The following is an 18,125-nucleotide window of genomic DNA, read 5'->3' as shown; positions in this document are numbered from 1 at the left end:
ACTAGAGCAATAATGAAACTCATTTGTTCAATAAACAGCAAATAATATATTTCATAACTAAACATATCCAAGGAATAAATTTTCTACCATGAAGAGTTACTTATGAGATCACTAATGAAAACACAGATTAGGTAGCAGCATATAATGCAGGCTAACCTATTACTTCATATTAAAAAGTTTTTCTTAATTTTAGGCTTCAAATTCCATCTTGCTATTCATGTCTGTTAGGCAAGTGTATATTATAAAAGTATGTTTGCTGTGCTATGCAAACTAGTGAAAAGTATTAGTAAATTAATCAATTTTCCTCATCTGTATCTAGCCAAAAAGATTCTTTTTTTACTGGCCCAGAACTGAGCCTTAAGAAATGCACTTCCATATAGACCGAACATGATTGCCATTCAATGTTTCTTTTGCAAACCACAGCACCCAAAAAGAGAGAGAGAACAAAAGGGAATGCCCTGCCACAGAGGCAGGGTGGGATAGGGGGATGGGAGGTGGGAGGGACACTGGGATCAGTGGTGGTGGAGAATGGGCACTGGTGGAGGGATGGGTATTCGATCATTGTATAACTGAAATCCAAGCACAAAAATGTGTAAGTCTACAACTGTACCTCATGGTGTTTCACTAATAAAAATTTAAGGGGGGCAAAAAAAAAGAAATGCACTCCCAGAGCTGGAGCTGTGGCTGATCGGGTTCAATTCCTGGCATCCCATATGGTCCAGACATCAGATGCAAAGGAAGTACTTAAAAGAAAATTTGATAAAATGACTTAAAGCAAGAAAGCAGGCAGGGAAGAAAACCCAAAGGAGTGGCTGGAGAGCATGTTTACAGGTAAGAAGTCAGGTTTGATCCTCAGTATTGCATGTATGGTTGTGGTCTAAGAATCAAACCAAACCAAACCAATCAACAGATAATGTACTAGTAAATAAGTGGGCATGATGGGGCAGAGATGAAGTTGTTATAGGAAATCCAAGGAGTCAGAAACTATGTCAGAGGATGAACCAAAGGTCCAACAGAAGCTTCGGTTAAAAGATCCCATGGGGAAGGGCCAAGAGATAGTTCAGAGAGTAGTATAGGGCGTTTGCCTTGTATGATGTTCACACCAGCATCCCATATGGTCCCTGAACCATTGCCAGGAGTGATTCCGGAGGGCAGAGCCAGTAGTAATCTCTGAGCCTTGCTAGGTGTGGTCCCAAAGCAAACAAATAAAACAAGCTCCCACAGAGAGAAGGCTCTTACTCTTCAAGTGTTTCCCCTTTGGTGAAACCCAGTCAGAGGATGGGTAACAGAACCTGGCTAATGCAGGAGTGGGGCCAACAGTAGACGCAACCTGCCCAGGAGGAAGGGGAAAACAATGGCCATGCCAAGTCAGCGTCTAGTTCAACTAATTCAGTTTCCAAGAGATGGCATAGCAATCGTGATTTTCCAAGCTCCACAAGAGGTCAGCATTAATAGTAAAGCAAAAATGAAGACAGTAAGATGATGAACTAACCTTTTCAAGCTGCTCCATCTTTTCTGACCATTCCTAAAATGAAACAATAACAAAAATAGAGTTTCCAAGAAAAGTATCAGTAACACCAGGATTTTCAGAAAAAAAAAAATCAACTTACTCTTTGCCCAAAAGCAACAAGTCATAAAAATGGATTATGAGACTGGGAAAAATCTGACTTTCCACAAAGAATTGGCTCACTATTAAGGAAGTTCATAACACTATCAGGAGAAAATGAACTTTAGAAACAATTCTAAACACAAATACAAGTCTATAGACTGTACTGAGTGGAATACCCCATGTAAGTTGTATGTGTTAGTCTTATGTAGCATTGGCAGATCCTCAGTGCTGCCCCAAATGGGCTGGGATTATTTTCTAAGAGTGCATAGATGGGATCAGCCAAACCTGGAACTCTCAACTGATGGTTAGATGGTTAAAAGTGGGCAGAGGGAGGGTCAGTCTTCAGGAGTCTCTGATAATTATTTTCCTCTTCACCTTCACTTTACCCATATGCTTTGTGCTACCTGGTATAAATGAACGGAAAAGGGATTATATCCTTTTTCTTTGGTACAAAAGGCTATAGAACAATTGCCCAGAATCAGAATCTACCAATTTGAGATCCTTTCTTCATTTAGATACATTAAGGCTTATAACTCTAAGGTTTCTTGTTATTTTTCCCCCCACTAGGTTGTACATATTTTTGTGTAGGCTTATAGATTTCTTGAAATTGTGTCACTAGGTGGAATCTTTCCATCAGTCTTGGGCTGGGTCACATATTGAATACCTGGTCCTTTCTGGCTAATGCCAAAGTCAGTCCTTCTGCCATTTTGGCTCTGCTGGCTTGGAATGTCTCATTCTGCTCTTGAAATTTCCGCATGGAAGCTGTTAACAAAGAGGCTCTATTTGAGATATAGAAAAACTTCAAAATAGCATGACAAATAGCCTATGTTGTTACTTTACAAATATAAGGTCAAGGTCATAAAAATGGATTATGAGACTGGGAAAAATCTGACTTTCCACAAAGAATTTTTTGGCTTTAGTACTAGTCCATACTTTTTTTTGTTTCTGTTGTGTTCATTTTTCTGTAGTTGTTAAAAGTATACTTTCACCAAAACACATAAAGGTAATTTTTAAAATAGTATAATAGAGCACTGAGTTATCTTACTAAAACAAATCAATGCTATCACTGTGCTGCTATTACAACTTTATCAGAATTAAAACAAAAATCAAAACAAAGAAAAACAAAAACCTTTTTTCACTTGTTTTCTTTAAAAATTTATATATATATATATACACAGAAAACAACTTTCTACTTATGTTAACATCTTTCTTGAATTGAGCCCGAAAGAAAACATAAGGTTCAGGGCAGACTAATCCAAGGTTTGTTCTATTTTTGGAGAATTGACAGAGATATCACCCCCCAATTACAAACATAGCAGCAAGGAAGCTGTGGTCAGAACCAGAGTGTCCTGAGCTAGGCTCCAGGACCAGGCACTATATGTTACCAGATTCTAAGAGTGGCCAAGAAACTGGTTAACTGAATGGAGACAAACTGATACATATAACGACACTCTGCTAAGAAACAAGCCCACAGAGCAACATAAATATGAGTTATATGCTTCTAACTATCAGACAAATGCACTCCTGACTAGAGTAAGAAGAAGACTACTTATAGACTAGAGCTCTTGGAAGGAACAATCTTAACCATACACTATTAATTAAAAAACAAACAATAAACCCTAAACCCTAAGACGATTGAAATAAGCAGGAGAAAAATACGTACAATCCTGGTGTTTTTCTAACGCAATTTCAAGCTTCTCTTTTATCTTCTGCAAGTTTCGGACCTGTTCAGCATAGTCTTGGGTGAGGAGGGTGATGCACATACCAGGAATGGACAAACATCAGGAAAGGAAGTTAAACAAAAAAATGAGTGAAAATGATGATGATTTCTCAACCTGAAAACCATTCCTGTTAAGGAAAGCTAGGCAGACAGCCTCTCATTAACAACAAACAAGACGGGCAAACAGGTATATTACAAACTGTCCATGGTCAATGGAGAAAACAAACAGTCACATTTTCTTAGCCCTGGCAGAGAGTAAGAATTGGTCGTCTGATGATCAGAAATGCCCCACTATGAATACCAGAATCATTACTATTTTTTTACATTTCAATTTTATTGTATGTGAGCGTGAACGTGTGTGTGTGTGTGTGTGTGTGTGACGATCTACTCCTAGCAGTACTCAGGGAACCATGCAGAGCCATAGTTCAAACTGGGGTTACTGCATGCAAGTAAAGCACCTAACACCTTTATTGTCTCTCTGGTCCTTATTTAAATTTTGTGTGTTGGACGATGAAAAGGAATCAGTAAACAGCTTCCTTACAGTACACAGAACTGAATAACACTTTAATTATGGTACGGTTTTTATGAAAAGTACACTTAATTCTCTAGAAAAGTTTGATTTGCCAGTGACATATTAAAGATGAATGTCATGTCAGAATTAATTACCTGGCTGGCCAAAGAAGACTGTGTGGTTTAGTGGAAAATTAAGACATATTTTAATTCAAACTCCTATTTGTCCTTAGCTGGAAGACCTTAAGCAAACTATTGATCTTAAGTACTGGTTTCTTCATTTATCAAATGATGATCTAAATACCTACATGAAAGGACTCACTGACAAGTAAGAATCTTGTGCCTTAAGAGCCTGTCACACAGTGCTCTACTGAAGGGAGCTCCCAGGGGCTGAGGAGACATTTTAAAGGGCCGAAGTGCAAGTCTTGCATGTGGAGATCCTGAATTTTGCACAGAGCACTGCCGGAAAGGCAAGCCTCTCACCAAAAAAGGGGTCATGATGGAGGGAAATGACCAAAACATACAAGGGATAAATACATGTGCATTCTCTTCCCTATCCTTTTTCTAACATAAGGCAAATTCAAACTATCTTTTCTCTGTATTAGGAACGGTTCATATTATTTTATAATCTCTCCAACATCAAATAAAGTTTTCACGACTGATTACTGATACCACCTACATACAGAGCAAGAGTACAGCAACAAATTAAACTTTCTGGGGGTGGGAGTTGGACCACATCCAACTTACTTCTGGCTCTGTGCTCAGGGATAACTCCTGGTGGGGCTCAGGGATAGAACCAGAGTCACGTGCAAGGCAAGCGCCTTACCCCATCCTATCTCTCTGGCCCCCAACAATTGTGCCGGGGGCAGACTGTTGCTCAGAGCATGAATTTGTACCTAAAAAGTCTAGCTTTGAATCGCATCTTCTACTAATGTAATCTTATCTTTGCTAAACCTAAAAGTGATTGGGAGGACAAAATAAGGACTATCTAGGAGCTGTGAGCTACCTGTGATTCCTTGGATAGCAACATTAACAAAAATGGTTCACAAAGAATTTGGTCAATTTTGTCCTTTACATTTCGGTATTGGCATAAGTAACAGCAAAGGCCAAGGGACAAAAAGAAACAAATAATCAACTGACCACTTCACAGTATGATGCTTCCATAAAGTATCTAAGGACAGAAACCTAGGTGAGGACTCAGGACTGTTCAGTAACAAACCCAGTCCAGGCAAAGGCTATCATGGGAGTCTCCTGTCAGTTATAATTGCACACAAAAGACAAAAAATAAGATACAGCTTCTATATTGAAGCTGATGCTAGAAGTACTATTGGAAAGTGGTGCTGAGACCCAGAGTCCCAGAGTGATTCCAAAAACGTTAGCTGTAACAAGTGGCAATGTACCATTACCCTTCCTGGTTAACATCTGGGAGCCACTCCCCAAAATGCAGTTCCTTTGCCAGCTCCCATGAATGCAAGTTCTGCTGGTAGATGGCAGGTGGTCAAATTTACTCTATCTAGAGTTTCTTTGTTTTGGACCACATCCAGCAGTACTTAGGGCTTATTCCTGTCTCAGTGCTCAGGGATCACTACTGGTGATACTCAAGGGATGATATGTAGTGCCAAGGATTCAAACCAGGGTTGGCCGCATACAAGGAAAAGCACCTTAACTCCTGCATCATTTCTCTGTTTCTCTATGTAGTTTAAACTTTTTATATTCATGGCTAGAAATCTCAGGAGCACAAAGACAGAAGCTGCTTATTTTTGGTGATGGTGGTAGTGATTTGAGCTAAGTCCAGTGGTGCTCAGGTACTTGTACTCAGGAATCTTGTCTGATGGCACTTTGGGGATCAAACCCAGGTCAACCACCTACAAGAAAACACCTTACCCTCTGTACTGTCTCTCTTGCCCCAGAAGGTTCTTTTAAAGAAGTTGCTTTTTGGGGGGTGGAGGGAGTGGGGGCAGGGAGGGGGAAAGGGGTTGTGCATGTGCACAACTGGTGGTGCTCCGGTTGTGCTTACTCTTTTTTTTTTTTTCTTTTTGGGTCACACCCGGCAAAGCACAGGGGTCACTCCTAGTTCTGCACTCAGGAATCTCTCCTGGTAGTGCTTGGGGGACCATATGGGATGCTGGGAATCGAACCCAGGTCGGCTGCGTGCAAGGCAAACGCCCTACCCGCTGTGCTATCGTTCCAGCCCTGTGCTTACTCTTGACTCTGCACTCAGGGATCACCCCTGGTGGACCTAGGGGACCATATGGGACCCCAGGGATCGAATCTGGTTCACATGCAAGGCAAGTGCCCTACCTGCTACCTTATCACTCTGGCCCCTAGACATTGCTTATTTTAAGCTTTAAAATCCGAGTTTTGAATTTATATTACTTATTGTACTAACAGAATAATGAGGGCATAGTGCTCTATTTACCCCCCATTCCCATCTTTTGGGGGAGGCACACACAGTGATGCTCAGAAATTATTCCTGGCTCTACACTCAGGAATTACTCCTGGCAGTGCTTGGGGGACCATACGGAGTGCTTGGGATCCAGGTCAGCAAGTGCCCTACCTGCTGTACAATCTCTCTAGCCCCTATTGGTCCATTTTTGAATCAAAAGATAAAAAAATGCCAAAATTATTATAACATTTAGCTCTGTGACTGCTTTATGGGGAGAGAGGGCCAGGAAAGTTTCTCTTGTTGTTTTTCTATGAGTTCTTAGACATACCAGAAAGCCTGGCTTCTAATTTCCGTATCTGTTCATTTCTTCTCAAAAGCTGGGATGAAAGATCTTCTCTGGAGCTGCTTCCATCGGAAGCCTATTGAGACAGACATAAGAGATCAGATTCAAACAAGGGTTTTTGACTGTGTGAGACACACTATTAAACCAAAGTGACAACCTGCATTAGACATTTGGTTACATTTTAATGAATTTTGATCATTAAAAAGCTGCTTAACAAATCTGGATCTTAGCATCTTTATGGCAAAGTGTAAGTAACACTACCTCTGTCTACAATGTGAAGGGGGTATACAAAGGTAAAGAGATAATTACATGTGTAGACACACTATTATAATAAATAGTGTGTATTTATTACAATAGTGGCATTCAAATCCATTATAATCACATTATATCAAGTGCATAATACAAAAAAAGTTCTTATAGGGAACAAAGAAAACGGCTTCATTTTTCCAAAGGTAAAGCCCTAGGAAGTTCCTTAGCAAAGGAGCAAAGGCTGTTCTTGATGAAGACTCTGTTACTGATATAGACAAAGTTTTAGTATCTTCATCTATAAAACAATCAAAGCATAAAAAGGCAGAGCTTGGTTGTTAAGCACATGCCTCACATATATGAATGAGTTTGATCCCCAGAACCACCCATACCCAAGCTCTATAATGCATTAAAGATAACTTCATTTCAATAAATCAATATATAAAGGTAAAGGTAAAGGTAAAGGCCCTCCCGTTGATCGTCGATTTGCTCGAGCGGGCCCAGTAACGTCTCCATTGGAGACTTTGTTGTTACTGTGTCTGGCATATCGAATACTCTCGGTAGCTTGCCGGGCTCTCCGAGAGGGGCGGAGGAATCGAACTCGGGTCGGCCATGTTGGCCGCTTGTAAGGCGAACGCCCTACCCGCTGTGCTATCTCCAACAGGCTAGACTATCTTAAAACATATGGGTATTACTATTGCTTAGGCATAGCATACTATTGTTAATATACAACTTCCCTTTTTTTATGGGGGAAGGGTTTGGGCTCCATGCAACAGTGCTCAGGGGCTTAGGGATACTCCCAGTAGTCCTCTGGGGATCACAAAATGGGTCACATCAAACCCAAGGCACGCACACTAGTCCTCTGAGCTATCCCTTGCTACTTTTTAAAAACTATGACCATAAAATTCATTTACTTTTAAATTTAATTTTTTAATTTTTGTTTTTTTTTGGGCTACACCCGGTGGTACACAGGGTTTACTCCTGGCTGTGCTCAGGGATCACTTCTGGTAAGCTTAGGGGACTAAATATGAGGTACCAGAGATGCAACTTGGGTCAGCAACATTCAAGGCATGTACCCTAGCCACTGCACTTATCATTCCAGCCCTGACTATAATTTTTTTAAAAAAAATACAGACTGTTTTGAGAATGGCTTAGTGAACATTCCCCATAACAAATGCCGATAATTTCCTGTATTTGGTCAATTTTCATTTTACAGAAAAACTCTAGCAGATATTATAACATTTTATCCCAAAAACTTGAGAAAATATAAGGACACTGTCCTTATAATAATAAAGCATTATACAGAAATAAATTAAAAATATATACTTTTTGCATTTTTTTCCTTTTTTGGGGGGAGGGCTACACCTGGTGGTGTTCAGGACTTACTCCTGGCTCTGCATTCATGGCTCACTCCTGGCAGAGCTTGGGGGACCTTATGAGATGCAGGGGACAGAATTAAAGTGGGCTGCGTGCAAGGCAAGAGCCTTACTCATTTACTGTTTCGTCCTCTAATATCTAATTGTTAGTGATGTTTCTTCTTCATCGTAATCCCTAAATGACTTTAGACGTGGTGAATAATTCATATAAATGTTCAGTTAGCCCTCTAATCACTTGCCCATCTAATATTTACCAAGACATAGGAAGGTATACAGTTAAGAGGTAGTTTCTGTAGGCAGAGGCTTGGGTTAAAATCCCATCCTTATCACTTATGAACCATATGAATTTAGTCATTGAGGGGTGGGGGGGGGAGAGTGCAGCATGTAGGGTACTTGTCTTGTATGTAGCTGACATGGTTTTGATCCCTGCTACCAGATATGGCCTCCAAGCCCTGCCAGGAGATATCCCTGAGTGTAGAGCCAGGAGTAAACTCTGAGGAACACTGGGTGTGGCCAAAAACAAAAAGAAAACACAACAAACAAAAACAGGTGTAGCTTCACAGAGACTGGCACACATCTGGAGCAGATGTGGGGAGAAAGGGACTCTCCTTCGTTGTTGGTGGGAATGCCAACTGGTTCAGTCTTTTTGGGAAACAATATGAATATTCCTTAAAAAACTAAAAACTAGAAACTGAGCTTCCATATGACCCAGCAATAGAACTTCTGGGAATACATCCTGAGGGTACAAAAAAGCACAGTAGAAATGACATCTGCACCTCTATATTCATTGCAACACTGTTCACAATAGCCAGAATCTGGAAACAATAGCCAGAATCTGGAAACAGTTCCAGTGCCTGAGAACAGGACTGGTTAAAGAAACTTTGGTACATCTACACAATGGCGCTGTTAGGAAAGATGTTAGGAAAGATGAAGTCATGAAATCTGTTTATAAGTGGATGGTCATGGAGAGTACCATGCTAAGTGAAATGAGTCAGAAAGGGCAGAACAAACATTGAATGACTGCACTCATTTGTGGAATATAAAATAATATGAGACTAACACCAAGTAGAGACAAGGGCTAGGAAGATTCTCCATGGATGGAAGCCTGCCTTATAAGCTGGGGGAGAAGGCAGCTGGGATAGAGAAGGGACCAATAAGTCAGTGATGGTTGGAGGGATTACTCGGGATAGGAGATGTGTGTTGAAAGTAGATAAAGGACCAAACATGATGGCCTCTCATTATTTGTATTGCAAACCATAATGCCTGTAAGGAGAGAGAGAGAGAGGGAGAGAGAGAGAGAGGGAGAGAGAGAGAGAGGGAGAGAGAGAGAGAGGGAAACTGTCTGCCAAAGAGGCAGGGGGAGGGATACTGAGGACATTGATAGTGCAAAATGTGCAGTGGTGGAGGGATGGGTGTTTGATCATTGTATGACTGAAAATCAAACATGAAAGTTTTTTAAGTATAGTTCACAGCGATTCAATTAAAAAAAGGTAACAACAAAAAAAAACAGTGTAGCTACTTCTGTGTATACTGGTATACCTTGTAACTTGGTATCCTTACACAGGATTTATCTCATGATCTACCTCACAGAGCTGACTAGAATGAAATAAAACAGTGCTCATTGCAATGCTAACGCATAGCCTCATACATGGTTTTAACCCATAACATCTATTAGCAGTAGAAGTCATGATTATTACTGCAAGACATCCTATTCGCAGCATAAACTAAGCACACAAGCCTTGGTGAATCAAGGAGTCCCCACCTAAAACAGCAGCTGCAGCAGAAGCAACTATTAATTATGAAGTGCTGTGGAGAGCCAAGAGCTCTGTGAAGTATTTTACACACACTCAGGAAAGAGTTAACATTTCAGTCCAAGACTACAATTCTTAGCAAGGGCTCTTTTTAGAGATGTAGCTAGCCCACAGCAACTGAGAGCAAGCATTCCCACTATTCCTGGCAAGTATGGCTCACTGTACTGAAAGAGCAGAAAAGACAGGGTGCACACTAAACACCTGCTTTCCTGCAGGGTCTGGAATTTTGCTAAGTGCTAGGCAGAGGCAGTCTACATGATTAACTGTTGAATTACAGGCCCAAGCATTTTACGAAATAACATTGGTTTATCCTTTCTTCTCAACCCTGCTCTCCCTCCCTCCCCTGCAGGGAGTATAGGTTTACTGAGTTACTCCCACTACAGTGCTCCCGAGGCACACCCAATTCCATCTGCACTCCTCGCGGTTGCGGTCCTCCCGTTATTCATCGATTTGCTCAAGCGGGCCCAGTAACGTCTCCATTGTAAGACTTGTTGTTACTGTGTTTGGCATATTGAATACGTCACGGGGAGCTTGCCAGGCTCTGCTGTGTGGGTGAGATACACTCGGTAGCTTGCCGGGCTCTCTGAGAGGGGCAGAGGAATCGAACTCGGGTCGGCCATATTGGCCGCTTGCAAAGCAAACGCCTTACCCGCTGTGCTATCGCTCCAGCCATATGCATGGCTCTCCACTCCTAATCCTGTGTTTATCTTTAACTACTCCTTTGTACTCTTTTCCCTTCTTAATCACTTTTATCCCTAAATCAGACCTGTAACTTATAAAAGTCAAATTCTTCTAAGGGCTCAGGATTTTGCACGTGTAAGTGAAATATTGCTTTTCTCCTCTTTTATGTTCTTTGCATAATTTTAGTGCAGTGTCTTTTTTGTATAGACACAGGAAAGCAGTTAATGCTATGCCTTGTAACTTGGAAGATAATTTACTCCAAATATTTACTCCTGGGCATCAGTCATATTGATTTGACTTAAGCCTCAGTTGCCCATAGTTCCTAACACCCCCCAAAGAGGGGTCCCGGCGAGGGACAAGGATGTACCTAGGGATGCAAAAAAGCACAGTAGAAATACCATCTGCACCTGGATATTTATTGTAGCACCATTCACAAAAATCAGAATCTGGAAACAACCCGAATGCCCGAGAACAGATGACTGGTTAAAGAAACTTTGGTACATCTAAACAATGGAATACTATGCAGCAGTTAGAAAAGATGAAGTTGTGAAATTTTCTTATAGGTGGATGGACATGGAGAGCATCATGCTAAGTGAAATGAGTCAGAAAGAATGGGACAGACATAGAATGACTGCACTCATTTGTGGAATATGAAATAACATGAGACTAACACCCAAGGACAGTGGAGACAAGGGCCAGGAAGATTGCTCCATGGTTTGGAAGCCTGTCTCAAGTGCTGGGGGAGAAGGCAGCTGGGACAGAGAAGATGATGGTTGAAGAGATTACTCGGGATGGGAGATATGTGCTGAAAGTAGATAAAGAACCAAATATGATGGCCTCTCAGTATCTGTATTGCAAACTATGATGCCCAAAAGTAAAGCTAGAGTAAGAAAGGAAGGTGCCTGCCATAGAGGCAGGGGTTGGGATGGAGTGGGGGTTGTGGGAGGGATACTCGGGACATTGGTGGTGGAAAATGTACACTGGTGGAGGGATGGGTGTTTGATCATTGTATGACTGAAACTCAATTGTGACAGCTTTGTAACTGTATCTCATGGTGATTCAATTACAAAACATTTAAAAATTTTTTTTAAAAAAGGATGGACCTAGGGCAAGCCATAAATTACCTGGCATTGAAATCAACAGGTTAAGTGCCATAAAAAGTATAATAAGAGCACAATTATGGAACAAACTCTGTCATGACTCAAAAAGAAGTAACTGAATAAGAACCCAACTGGGTTAGAAAAGACTAACCTGGCCTGAGGACTGTAGTCTGGGATATATGGCGAGATATCTCCAGAAGCTTAATATATCTTTTTCTGTGTCCATACAAAATGGCTAAAATATTATTAAGAAGTAAACTTACGATTATTGTTTAAATGTATACTGGCTAAGAAAAGGAGAAAGCAATACATCCTTACATGGAATTCCACCCTTGGTAGATCTCTCAGCAGGAATCTAGCGTGCTGAGCACTTAGTTGAGATTTTTGTCCTTGAGTATCTCCTAGAAGAACTTCTCCTGAAGGAAGGGCTTTACATCTGCTCATTGTTTACGATAATGTTAGACCATACCTATATGTAATTGCTACCCACAACCCTTCATGATTTCTCTATAACTAATGCTACAAGACTTGAATAAATGACCACTGATTACCAACTAGCCTGGTAGCCCCAGTTTCTTTGGTCATCTTCTGCCATTAGCCGGCCGGGGAGACAGTGATAGGCCCCAAACGTACCAGGTGACACTTGGGTTACCATAGGAGAGCCAGTGACCACCTGCCAGAACAGTGACAACCTCCAAAAAAATCTCTGTGTACTGGCATTGGAGAATAACACAGGGATTAAAGCCCTTGCCTAGCATGCAGTAGACACTGGATCTATCTCTAGTACCATATATCCTCAGCACCCAGAAAACAAAAGTCAGGAGTAGCCCCTGAGTACTGTCAGCGTAGCCCCCAAAGCAAAACACAAATAAAATTTTAAAAAATTACTTAGGCAATGGGCCTCAGCGAGAGTGCCTAGTTGTAACACTTCACCATGCTGTCATAGTTCCCTGTAGAGGGAATGACACAGGTCTGTGTAGCTCACTAGGAGCAGATACTTGAAAGCTGATCCTGTTCCCCTCCAGGCTTTGCCCCATGCAATAGTTTCCTTTCAGTTTAGTAATGAGACAGTGAGTAAACCTAAACGCAGAGTCTTATGAATCCTCCCACTGAATAACAGCCCTTAGGGAGTGAGCCCTGAATATCCCACTTCAACATACTAATAACGCCAGGTACAATTCCTTTTCCATTCTGTAGATGTATGAATTAAGCTGTAGGAAAGTGAAAAAAACTTGCACCAAGTCACACAGAAATAAGAGAGCAGGGAAACAAATCAGGTCTGACCCATGATCTGAGTTCCTAACTGCCACACTCAGATCAGCGTGTGAAATGGGTTGAAACTTCCCTTTCAAAAGATAAACAAGGAAATACAAACAATGAAGCAGAATAGGTGCTATGAGGAAAAATGAGAAGAGATAAAAGTCAGGAGGGATTCAGTGCAGAAAGGAAGAGAGGGGCAAGTTGGTCACTGATGGTATCCTGGAAGAAACATATGAGCAGTCTTGATGTACAAGGAGACTGTCAGAGAAACATGGAGTGAAAGGAGAATAGAGGGGACATTCCAGAAAAGAGGAAAAGGGGCAAAGGAGACAGTACAGTGGGTAAAGCACTTGACTTGCATATAGCAAACCTGGGTTTGGTCCCCAGCACCATATAAAGTTTCTCGAAACCAACCACGAATGATCCCGCAGCTCAGCGCAAGGAGTAAGTTTTTTTTTTTTTCCTTCTTTTTGGATCACACCCAGTGATGCTCTGAGGTTACTCCTGGCTCTGCACTCAGGGATCACTCCTGGCTGTGTTTGGAGGACCATATGGGATGCCAGGGATTGAACCTGGGCTGCCCATGTACAAGGCAAACGCCCTACCCGCTATACTATTGCTCCAGCCCCAGGAGTAAGTTCTGAGCACTACTGGGTATGGACCCCAAAACCAAAACAAATGAACAAACAAAAAACAAAGAAGAGAAATGGCATATAGGAACATTTGTAAAAGGAAGGAATGTATTTAATTCCAGAAAGTTAAGTAAGTTCAAGATGGCTAGAGTACAAGAGTGTAGGAAACTATAGTGAGATGAGAAGCTGGATGGATAAGCTGGGATAAGACCATAAGAGCTGAACATCATACTATAAAAATAAACTTGTATTCCACCCTGAAGAAGATGTGGAGCCACTGAGGCAGTTTAAAAACTGAAGAAGAAATATGAACAGATCTGTTTAGGGGGCAACTGGAAGCAGGGAGCCCTGCCAGATTACTATCCTGGTCCAAGAGACAAAGACTAAAACAAAATGGAAATAAATAATAGTAAATGGGGTACAGAGGGAAATACTTGGTGACAAACTAGATATAAGTGGAGGAAAAAGTGAGAAAATATGTACAAGGTTTCTCAGAGGTACACATCTGAAAAGAAAGCCCATGAATTCAGTTTTGTATATTTCAAAATTTGAGTTGTCGGGTAAAGACATCTGGTTAGAGAAATACATGCAGTGGGATAAAAATATCTTGAGATAGTGTGTGAACTGAGATTCAGAATCAATTTATATACAGCAAGTTCAAGAGATACTTTAGATGTCTCAGGAAAGTATTTCCCAAATGTGGCCAATTTCTCTATCTTGAATATATTAATGATGAGAGACTGCATTAGGAATGTCAGCATAAAGGCAAAGCATTAAAACTACATACTTTAGCCAGGTGATCAAATAATCATTTTATGTCATTTAAAATAGAGCAGTCAACGCTAATTTAGATCTGATATTCTTACTGTTCCACTCCAATAACCTTATAGCTTCTGCCAAGTAATCCGACCAGGACAAACAGTGTAAAAGGAGGAGCCAAACTCATCTGACATTGAAATAATTCAAGGATCTGTCACCAGGAGAAGACAGAAATGGTGGCCTTTTCAGATGCTGGAATCTTAGCAACGAAATATATGAGCCACAGCTTTGTGGAGCACAGATGAGAAATAAAAATATGTTGAATTGAAAATTAAAAAAAAAAAGTCCCAGGTTTCCCTGGGTCACACCTGTCAATACACAGGAGTTACTCCTGGCTCTGCACTCAGGAATTACTCCTGGCGGTGCTCGGGGGACCATATGGGATGCTGGGAATCATCCAACCTGGGTCGGCCTCCTATAAGGCAAATACTCTACCTGCTGTGCTATCGCTCCAGCCCCTGTATCCCTGTACACCATTTTTGTGAAGTTAAAAACTAAGCAAAATTAAACAAACTTTTTATATATACAGACATATATATATATAGAGAGAGAGGGGGGGGGAGGGAGGGAACGCGTGCAATCTATTTTAGAGGGCCAGTGAGATAGTACAAGGGCTTAGGTGCTGAACTTGCATGTAGCCCACCCTAGCACAGCATATGATCCCTTGCGCACATCTGTGAGCACTCAGGAAGGAACTCCTGAGCACAGATCCAAAAGTTGACCCTCAGCACTACTGGGCATGGCCCAAACTAAAACCCCACCCACTACCCAATTTCTTTTTTTTTTAAATAATAAGACAATGATGAATATAAGATGTAGAACAGTGGTTAGCTGGAGGGAAGAGAGGGAGAAAGGGAATGGAGAAGGAGCATGAAACTACCTTCTATAGTATCAATGATATTTTAGTTTTTTTTTTTTTAAAGTTTCATACCTGTCTGTGCTCTGGGGCAAGGGGTTGCTTCCAGGAATGCTGGGGAATGAGTCATGGCCTCCTGCATGCAAAATATGTCCATGCCGCCATAGTGGAGGGGCAAGGGGGACAGTTAGGTTGGAGAAGGGACCACTAAGAGTGTTGGAAATGATCACTCTGAACAAGAACTGAGTGCTGAAAGGAGGTAAAGAGATATACATGATAACCTGTCAGTACCTGTAGTACCTGTATTGTAAACCAAAATGCCCAGGAAGGGGTGGAGGAGGGATGAGGTGGAGGGATGGGAGAGGGAGAGGAAGAGGGGGAGAGGGAAAAGGAGGGGGGGAGAGAGAGTGAGAGAGAGAATATGCCTGCTGTAGAGGCAGGCTGAGGTGGGGATGGGGGAATGGGAGGGAAACTGGGGACATTGGTGGTGGGAAATGTACACTGGTGGAGGGATGGGTATTGGAACATTCTATGAATGAAATCCAATCATGAACTACTTTGCAACTATGTATCTCATAGTGATTCAATAAAAAATTTTTTTAAAATAAAAAATGAAACCAAAACAAAATATGTTCGTGTCCTAATTCTTTGGGAAGAAAATGCATGAAGCAGCATTCATTTTATTTATTTTAGGTTTGGCATCAAACCAGGCAATGCTTGGGACTACTCCTGAATCTGTACTTGGGGTAACTTCTGGGTGGTAGGAACTAAACTGGGCCTCCTACATGTAAAGCACAGTCAGTCTGTTGAACTATCTTGCTGGCCCTGCAATTATTCTATGCTTTATATTTTACATTTACACCATATATATCTCAAATATTGGAAATCATCTTCGAAAAAAGGTCAACTGACTTTTAAGAGGATATGTCATATGCAAAGACATTCTTTTAATTCTGGCATTAACACTCACTTAACAGAGTAACAGCCTCACATTTGGAAATATTTCCAAACCCAAAGGTACTTTTTAAAACAAAGAACATAACGCAGTTATTACTGACATCTTCCAACAACAATCTCAGTAAATAATATGCACTTACTCCACAATGCAGCTTATACTTTGTGAAGCAACGACGACTTAAAAAGTATATCCATGGAGATGAATGAAACAAAATGTACAGGGCATGTAGAAGGGAAAAAATATAGGAAAAGACTGTGAAGAACACAGGAACTCACAGAAAGAAAAGAAAAAAAAGAGAACAGCTCATCAGAGGAGAATGCTTGCATGCAGTCGACACAGGTTCAATTCCTGGTACCCAATAAGGCTCCCCAAGCCCACCAGTAGTGATCCCTGAACGCAGAGTCATGAGTAACCCATGAGCACAGTCGAGTGTGGCCCAAAAACCAAAACAAAACAATAAAAAGGGAAAGCACCTCAAAGTAAAAAGGATCAGTTATAAACTGTAAGTAAACTTCTAATTTTATTTGATTTTAAAATTTGTATTTAAAAATATTTTGGGGGGAGCCAGAGTCCTGAGCCCTACTGGGTATGGCACACCCTGTCCACCGAAAAAAGTTTCTGTTTTTAGTTTTTGAGCCATACCCAGCAGTGCTTAGGGACCATGTGCTGCTCGAAGTGAATCCAGGCCTGCAGTATGCGAAGTATATGTTTAGTCCATTGAGACATCTCTCTGGCCCCTATAAGTTTATTATTATTTTGGTTTGGGGGCTATATCCAGTGGTGTTCAGGGGTTTCTTCTGCTGGGGAGTGGAGGACTGTATGTGGTCCCAGGGATCAACCTGGGTCAGCAACATGCAAAGCAACTGCTGTACTATTTCTATAATCCCTTATAATTTTTTTTTTTTAAAAGAAAATCCTTAGGCATTCCTAAAGCTCTGAGCCGGGAATAAATCTAGCACTGTTGGTGTGGCCCCAAAACAAAATAAAAAGCAAACAAAAATTACTGTATGGATTCCCTGAAATACTACATAAAAATATAAAGACCGTACAAATATTAAAGACCTGGAAAGATATTGGGAGTACAGTCCCTAGTGTATGCCTAGTAAGCACAAGGCCCTGAGTCTGATCCCCTGTACCACAGGGTATAGCCCCTACTCAAAAAAATAAGACAAAACAAAAGACGTAAACAACCACCACTATAAAGATACTTACAAAGTCATCTCCAGAGTCAGCTCCCATAGAGGCAACCGATTCCTTGCTCACTGACCGTGGGATCCTAGTAGTACCTCCAGGCCTCTGGGCAACAGCTGTCTCTTCTGCAATTTTCTTCTTTAGTTTTGCAAACATTTTTGCTGTGTGAATATCAGGGACCAAACACCAGCTCTTGAACTAGGAGACCTTTGGCCAGGAATCAGGAATTCAGAGACAGGTGCCTAAAAAGTTCCAGACATCCACACTTGATGCATTCATTCCCAATTTAATGTAGGCCAAGGGATGGCAGAAACACACAATCTATAAATTAGAAGACAGAGTTAAATTAAACACTAGAGAGATTCACATCTGAGTCACTGCATTAAATTTCAGGTTTCAAAAATGGTTTCACTACTGTGTATGTACCTTTAATAGGACACAATTACTGACATTCAACAAGCTCTCAGGTGTTCCCTATGCATATACAAGTAAAGCAATTCAGGCTACAGAAGGTGATGTAACCTGCCAAATTTGTGCAGGGAAATGGCAGGTTTGGACTCTGACTCAACAGTTCCTCCATCTTTCTGTGACACATTAGTAAGGCATAGGCACATTTACTAAAATTTT

At 41.2% G+C, this 18,125-nt stretch overlaps 1 protein-coding gene across 3 annotated transcripts in view; it reads right to left on the bottom strand.

The window, feature by feature from the left end:
• Nucleotides 1-17,805, bottom strand: part of GOLGA1 (golgin A1) — a 46,784-nt gene extending 28,979 nt beyond the window's left edge. Inside the window, exons 1-5 of one of the 3 annotated variants that reach the window (XM_056138665.1) lie at nt 17,520-17,805; nt 6,554-6,644; nt 3,273-3,347; nt 2,274-2,371; nt 1,493-1,525 (exon numbers count right to left, since the gene is read on the bottom strand). In XM_056138665.1, coding sequence (XP_055994640.1) covers nt 1,493-1,525; nt 2,274-2,371; nt 3,273-3,347; nt 6,554-6,644; nt 17,520-17,654 — 432 coding nt within the window. In that variant the 5' untranslated portion in view covers nt 17,655-17,805. Of the gene's footprint in view, nt 1-1,492; nt 1,526-2,273; nt 2,372-3,272; nt 3,348-6,553; nt 6,645-17,519 lie in introns of those variants that run through there. The other 2 variants (XM_056138666.1, XM_056138667.1) reach the window with 2 other exon arrangements.
• Nucleotides 17,806-18,125: the final 320 nt, after the last annotated feature.

The sequence above is a fragment of the Sorex fumeus genome, unplaced genomic scaffold (assembly GCF_029834395.1).
Source record: "Sorex fumeus unplaced genomic scaffold, SorFum_2.1 ptg000129l, whole genome shotgun sequence".
Classification (NCBI taxonomy): domain Eukaryota; kingdom Metazoa; phylum Chordata; class Mammalia; order Eulipotyphla; family Soricidae; genus Sorex; species Sorex fumeus.
Note: the sequence above shows the minus strand (reverse complement) of the source record. Positions and strands in the feature narration are given on the sequence as shown.